Here is a 7979-nt window from a genome sequence, read left to right as displayed (position 1 = left end):
TTCATTATGTTCATCAACAACAGATTTCCATCCTGTTAGAATATGCAGGCATTATGGAGGGGAACCAAGAAGACGTCATGTCGCAAGGTGAATGAACCACAAGGCAAAGGTGATTTTTGGAGGACAGGACACATGAGACACAGCTATTGAAGTCAATGGTCATTTTATTCAATTCACTATCAGTAGCAACCATTTTTGTGAAATTCCGAGATTTTATTCACAGAGACTGAAGATAAATGTACACGGTCTGTAACATGGAGGCACTTCAATGACGGGGCTTTGACATGTGACTTTGGCTCACAGCACCTTGTAGCATGTATCCCCCCCTACACACATACACACACACAGCTTAGAATTGGTTCAGAAATGGTGCTTCTCTAAGTCTACATATGGCAGGGTACTGGGACTGGACTGGCAAAGCCTGGGCACAGCTGCTTGGAGAGGGCTTCTTGGTGTTTTTGTGTCCGTGTCCTCTCCCTCACACACACAGACACACACACACTCACACTGGGTGCATCCTGGTAACACACAGCTCCTGATTGGTGCTCCATCCGTGTTTTCCCTTATTGACTTATTTATATATTTATTAGGCATCACGGGAAGAGGATTTTGGCTGGCGGAGTGAGCGCAGGAATGGCGTCGGACAGACAGTGTGACCCAGGGCTCAGGTGGCAGCTGTGCTACGACTTCTCTGCCAGGTCATGGTGGATGGTAGGGATACTCCCTGTCTATCTCTATCGCTTTCTCCATCACTCCCGCTTTCTTCTCTCTCCATTGACCATCTCTTCATTAAGTTGAAAAAAATGTATTTAACTAAAATGACATTTGAGTGGAGGTTGTTGCTCAGGTATAGGGCATAGGAAATGTTTTGTTACTGTGGGTATCTACTTTTAAAATGGCAAGTTGATTGTCAGGAATCAATTGATTGAATGTTTGAAGTGATTTCTGGTGAGAGGATGTATTGTTGTGCGAGGGTCTAGTTGACTTGGGTGAAAGTATTCCTGTAGAGAAGTTGGAGTCACCTGCATCAATTGATATTGGAATGATGGTGTAGTCATCAAAATCCTGATGACAATTGTGATCATTTTGTGTTTTGAATAATGCTTTTTCTTTGGGCTACTTTAAATGGTAAAAAGCTCAGTGGTGTGTGTGTACAGAATGAGGCTGCTGCCCTGAACTCTACTTTCATTGTTAGTTTTTTTTAAGTGAAAGTTGGTAGATACTTAACGCCACTCACACAATTATTTAACATAATTCAGTGCAAGATTAAATATTTCAATTGCCGTGGAATAAAGACTCTGACTGTTATTAAATACAATCATATCTCTGTTGCTATCCTATTACTCTCAGAATATTGTGACTTCAAATGTTTTGAAAATACTTGTTACTTTTGGCTTGCATACATTTATCATATCATATCACCTACTGAATAATAAATGATCTCATATTTGAGAATAAAGATAATGCCAATGGATGTAGTTTCAAACTGTACTTCAGCTTGTACTTAATATTCAGTGTTTTCCCCACAAGTCTCTAAAGAAAAATGGACAGATTACTGTTTCTAATAAGGATTGATTGGAGGTATAATTATCAAAAAGCATAACGTAATGATTTTAAGTCATATTTTTGCACCCACATAGCCTACATTTTTCACCCATATATATCATATATCCTGTTTTATACACATACAAAACAACTAGAACAAGATGCCAGCCACCAATCATTTGACCCCTTACATCAGACCCCTTTATATTAAATAGTACATATTGATAGCGTTGATCATTCTGTACCACTCTTGTTTGCATTGCATTGATTGTCCTTTGTGTGTTGGTACACAGCGCAGAGGTGTCCTGAGGCCTGACACAGTTAGAAAACCCCAGGCTTCCCTGCAGTGCCAGCCTGCTGCGCTCACTGCTATGTAGGGCACCACAGGGCCTGCTGCCTTGGTGAGAGGGGGAGAGGGAGGAGGAGAGAAGGATAGGAAGGCCAGCCAGAACTGGGGCCCCACGTAGGGGGGTGGCAGGGGATGAGGCGACTGCAGGGTGCTGGGGCACAGGGGTGGGCAAGGCTAGGTTATTATGGCTGGCAAAGGAACGTTCTCTCACCCTGTGGAGAATCAGCAGGCCCTGCTAACCGGAACGTACGTGTCAGCACATCTAGTATTGTTCTAGCACTCTTACTGTCATTGCTAGGGCCTGATTCTGTGTCTTCATTGGTTGTGTTTCATGACTGCTCATACGTATGTATATAAGTCTGTAATAGACTGTTCCTTACTGTATCATTCCATTGAAACCTCACACTCAAATGTGCTTAAACGCATTTCAATGTCTCTTTATCCTATGTCCCTCCTGTCCAGGAGACCTCTCCTACCAAAACTGAACGTCTGTCTGTCTGTCTGTCTGTCTGTCTGTCTGTCTGTCTGTCTGTCTGTCTGTCTGTCTGTCTGTCTGTCTGTCTGTCTGTCTGTCTGTCTGCAGACCCTCCTGCCATTATCCCTACCTTTCTGTCTCACTTTCTCTGCTGTTCCTCAGCTTGTCTGTCTGACTGTCTCACTTTTCCCCTGTTCCTCAGCCTGTCTGTCTGACTGTCTCACTTTTTCCCGTTCCTCAGCCTGTGTGTCTGACTGTCTCACATTTTCCCCTGTTCCTCAACCTGTCTGTCTGACTGTCTCACTTTTTCCCCTGTTCCTCAATCTGTCTGTCTGTCTGTCTGTCTGTCTGTCTGTCTGACTGTCTCACTTTTTCCCCTGTTCCTCAATCTGTCTGTCTGTCTGTCTGTCTGTCTGTCTGTCTGTCTGTCTGTCTGTCTGTCTGTCTGTCTGTCTGTCTGTCTGTCTGTCTGTCTGTCTGTCTGTCTGTCTGTCTGTCTGTCTGTCTGTCTGTCTCACTTTCTCACTTTCTCACTTTCTCCCCTGCTCCTCAAGCTGTCTGTCCTTTTCCTCTCCAGACTGCTACCCCGCCGGTGCCCTTATCCCTCTGTCTGTCTCTTCCACTTTCTTTTCACCCAGATGACCCTGCCACTGCCCCTTTCCTTCTGTCTGTCTATCTGTCTGGCTCTCTCTACCCAGATGCCCCAGCCACTGCCTGGCGTTCTCTGTGTCTCCCTCTCCCACTGCACAGATGCCTGGCTTGGCCTGCAACAGCTGTCTCTCCATGTGCTGCTACCAAGTGTTGCAGCCGACAGTGGGGGGGTTGGGGGTGAATCATGAATATTCATATTCTCTTGGATCCACTCTACCAAACAGAGCCTGCCACTGCTAAGGAGGCTCTACCCATTGATGGGGAGGAAAAGAGGGAGGAAGATGGGGGAAACTGCAGGGAGGAAAGATGGAGGGATTGAGATAGAGAGGGAGAGGGTACTGGACCAGACCAGACTGTATGGCCCGGTTCCATAAAACAACGCTCTCCTCTCAGAGGTGTGAAAGAGTGAACACAGGAAGCAGAGGGATGGAGCGAGGGATGGGGGCAAGAAAAGAGGGGGGAATGGGTATCACAATATGGAGAAGGATGCAGACAATTACATTGGTAGAAGCCACAATCTATTTGCAGTATTAAAGATGATCTACCTGCTAATTTAAAAAAAATAAAAAATCACAATATGGAGAAAGAAAGAAGTTAAAGATTTTAGGAATAATATGAAATGGGACTTTTTTGTTCAATTGCTGTCAAATATGAATTGCGCTTCCAAGGCATCCTTACTGTACAGTTCTAGGATAGAATTGTAGCTACATTATTGTTTTCATGTAGTAGCTAAATCCCACCCTGATCTAAAAAGACTAGAATATTGGCAGCTGCTGTTCTCAAGTGAATGGATGTACATAATGACAAGGATTTCCTCATCTTTTATTAATAATATGAATCCATATTTGAAATGATGTTTAATACAAACGTAGATACCAAGAGATACGTTTAGATAAGAATAAGGAAACATTGACACAACGACATCCGTTAGGAAAAGCAGATGGATGCTTGTGCAAGCAGAGGGTGGACTGGAATGGAGAGTTAAATCAATAAATCAATTTCAAACCAAGGGATGATTAGAGAGAGGGAACGAAAAGAAGCGTTTGGAGAATATAGTGAGAAAAGGAGAGCTGGAGAGAGGTATGGAGAGATAGCAGATGAAGATAGACAGTAGGGGTGGGGGGCAGCCGATCTGAGAGGGCCAGTCTCTAGTGGGTCTCACTCGCTCTTTCATGGAGAGCCAGGAAAACAGATTATACCAGTGCTGGTCTCTCCTGGGGGAGGACAACCCTACTCTCCCAGAACCCCCTTCCTTTAAACCCCCTTGCAGCTACCCCTCTCCATGGTACTGGCTGGAGCCAGACCTGAGTAAATCACAGAGATGAAGAAGTGTATTTCCAATGGGGCTCTGAGATGTGGAGCCACACATGTACTCAAATGACAAAAAATGACATAATTTAACGTCTTTCCCAACAGGAACGAGATGTTGGTGGCTTGGTTTTGTTTGCAGTTCATCGGCCTGAGAAAACACTGCATTGTTTCCCACTTTGTGTGGAGAGATAACCTAGCGGATCTAAACGTATACACACAGAACACTTGACCTTGTTTAAGAAAAAGCCTTTGTGTTCCCTTTCAGTGGCTTTGAAGAACTTTGCTGGAGCTTTAACTGAAAGAGTGGAAGCTGGCACAGAGAGAAGTGTGTATCATCATTTACTTTGTTCTTGTCATGATTAACAGCATCTCACCAAGCACTTCACTCATGCACACATGTGCAAACAATACACACACACCCAAAAGCCATACACTCATACAAACATTTACCTTTCTCATAAACACATGCGCATGCACACACACACACACACACACAGGCAGAGTTAATAAGGACCTCTAAACCCTCCTTGCTGGTGGATGATAAGCGGTGTGCTGGTAGCCCTGCCCTCCTGAGACATGCCTTCCTCTAGCGGTGCCGTGTAGGAGCCTGATAAGGCTGGGGAGTGTGGGATAGCCAGGGACCAGGGACAGCTCCACTCCAGCAACCTGCAGCAGCCACCCTGGCCCCAGGGCCAGCCAATCACAGCCCTCTGTCACATGCTATTTATCTCACCGCTGGGTGCCTGGAGGTGGACTCTATACCTGGACTGGTTAGCTGTCTGCCTTTGTTACATACAGGGCTGTGGTAATAGGCCTAATGCATCATGTGTGTGTGTGTGTGTGTGTGTGTGTGTGTGTGTGTGTGTGTGTGTGTGTGTGTGTGTGTGTGTGTGTGTGTGTGTGTGTGTGTGTGTGTGTGTGTGTGTGTGTGTGTGTGTGTGTGTGTGTGTGTGTGTGTGTGTGCTCGTGTGGATATGTGTTGCCGTATACAGATGTTTTAACTCCCTCTATCTCTTCTGTGATTCCAGAGGCTTGATAGTCCCACACCAACAGAAAGTAATTAGGGGTGCAGTGTTAATTAAGCAGTAATACTTTAAAACTGACATACTTTCAAAGCACCTTTTTTTATTTAAAAGTCCTTTTCTAGATGAAATGTACAATCTGCTGGGACACAGAAATGTACACCTTTAAGATGAAATATCCTTTGAAAAAGCAATTTTGTTCAGGTGATTGATGGTAGGCCTACCTAGATGTTCAAGACGCAACTTATTCTCTGTCTTTGAATCTATAACCAATTTATGTTCTTACATTTAGATCATGAAAGAACTATACCCACATGAGGATATATGGTCTGCTAACAGCAGGCTGTTGAAACAGTATTGCGCACAGGTTATAGGTCCGGTTGCCTACGCTTGCTTTGCCTTGAGCTATGACAGACAGACTGGGGATAGGGTATGCATGAGAGATAACTGTTGCATTGCTGTTTTAAAGAACTGTGTGGGAATAGGTGAAGCGAGTGTGCGTAAACATCCCTTTTTTGTCCTTCCGTATGGGAAGTTACGGGCCTACAGTACCTTTGGGGGAGAAACAGAGGCGGTGAATTAGGCTGCCGGTCTGCCGCTCTTTCAGCCAGTGCCCGTTCGCAATGCCAATGTCAGCATTCCTAGACACGCGGTTGCCTAGTGGAACTTTTGTTTCCCAGTTTTTGTAAAGCTCAAGCCGAGAATACTGGGCAAACTGTAGAGAAACGGAAGGGAATCCAAGTAAAGTCCCTGGATAGTGCAGGAGAGCGCGAGAAGGAATTGAATAATGGAATTGGGAAATAAGGGCTTACACTTTACAACGCTGCCTGAAAATCCATTTTCATTTTAATGAGAATCAGATAGCCTATAGTTGTAGCTCATGTTTCCTCAAGAGCAACACTGTTTCGTTTACTTTAGGCTGGAATGGATTGTGAATAATAGGTTGACGCATTTGGGCTCCATCAGAAACACATTTTTATTTCTCGGCGGTGGCTGTGCAACGAGAACAGTGGCTCTTTAGTTTTTGGCCTATGCTCACTATAGGCCTACAGTACCACGACACGTCATGCACGCTGTGACCTTCTTTGTGTTGGGCCTAAATCTTTTGTCATTATTGTTAGAAATTATAAACTACTTTCGAACATGCTTAAAAACTCTTTAATCACAACTCTTCATTTCTAAACTCAGACATTTGGGTTCGCGGGCAGGTGAAAGTGCTTTATCACTCCGACATGAAAGATTGAGTAATAAAAGGAAGCAGATGCATTAGGCCTAGGCCCTACTTCGGGTTTTGCCGGATTGGTTAAAAACTTGTTCAAGTTCGTTTGAGTTGATGTAGGTCTATTTATTTCGCCAGAAATAGAAGGCTACCTATTTATTTATCTTATGTATTTATTTTGACTTAATTATTCTATTAACTGAAAACTTTTGGATTAGTTTTTGTTATGCACTCATTCGTGTGCCGGCCGGTGCATGAGGTTACTCTATATCAGTGTGCAAAAATACTGTTTTTAGATTTTGAATAATTTCACATGCAGGGAAGTGAAGATTGACATTAAGCTATATGAGAAATCAGACAACAATGGTTTGTCTTCAACAGAAATACATAATTTTGTGATATTACATTGTTGCTTATATATATAATCGTTTAGATAAGTAGGCTTATCACGAATTCAGATTGCAGAGGCATTGAGAGCCAACATGTGTAGGGTGACACAGACAACTATAGATGAGGAAGATGTGGTAAATCAGGATATGATATGCAGCTGATACAATGCTTAGCTTTACTACGTTGCTTAGGCCTATAGGCTATAGCATAAACGAATAAAGTGCTAAAATAAAATATATACAATTGGTAAAATAATAGAGAAGTGTAATTTGCTGTTATATCCTACACTTCCGGATGAAGTAGTGGCTGCCTAGTATCGATGCTGTGTGTTTGCCGACAGCATCGTCAGACAGAGAAAGGCATGGTCAGGCAGTAATATGTAGCCTACTCCCTTGTTTTTTTCTGAACTATATTGAACCTTCTTGTCCAAGCGAATACCAAGGTTAGGATCATAGGCTTGACGTCTTGTGTGATGTTTGCACAATGACAAAAGGCTGAGAATGGCCATTATGTCACAAACAGGCCTAGTCAATATTACATGGTTTTCTTTACACATTTGATTGTATAGATATAAGTCTGCTTGTATCATATCTTCTGCCTTATACAACTTTACTTCTTCTTTAGGCCTAGAATAAAATAATTATTAGTCTGAAAGTGAACTGCCTAAACTCATACTTGGCACACGTTTTGAAACAAATTAGAGCACCCATCAATTTAAAGAAACGTTTTTCTTTTTATAACAAAAGTTCCTAAAAAGAAGCATTTTTAAGCAGATAATATGAAAAAGTATTTAGGCCTAATATCAATCCAGCTTAGTTAAATGTGACAGACATGTTTTAACACTTATTCTGTTGCAAACCACACTAATATGTAGATGTAGACCTATTACATAAAACATTCAAAGAATAAACCAAATGTGTATTTTGGGGTTTTTTCTTCAATGCTTAAATGACATTAAAATGACTAGGGCAACATACATCCCGAAATTAATATTTCTACCGCTAACCTGCGGGTCTC

General features: G+C 42.8%; 1 protein-coding gene across 13 annotated transcripts in view; it reads left to right on the top strand.

Moving 5' to 3' along the window:
• Nucleotides 1-597: 597 nt before the first annotated feature.
• nfixb (nuclear factor I/Xb) overlaps nucleotides 598-7979 on the top strand; it is a 162563-nt gene continuing 155181 nt past the window's right edge. For all 13 annotated transcript variants that reach the window (XM_045716153.1, XM_045716137.1, XM_045716136.1 and 10 more), the window contains exon 1: nucleotides 598-711. In XM_045716153.1, coding sequence (XP_045572109.1) covers nucleotides 634-711 — 78 coding nt within the window. In that variant the 5' untranslated portion in view covers nucleotides 598-633. The remainder of the gene's footprint in view (nucleotides 712-7979) is intronic.

This window comes from Salmo salar, chromosome ssa03 (assembly GCF_905237065.1).
Source record: "Salmo salar chromosome ssa03, Ssal_v3.1, whole genome shotgun sequence".
Taxonomy (NCBI): Eukaryota; Metazoa; Chordata; class Actinopteri; order Salmoniformes; family Salmonidae; genus Salmo; species Salmo salar.
Note: the sequence above shows the minus strand (reverse complement) of the source record. Positions and strands in the feature narration are given on the sequence as shown.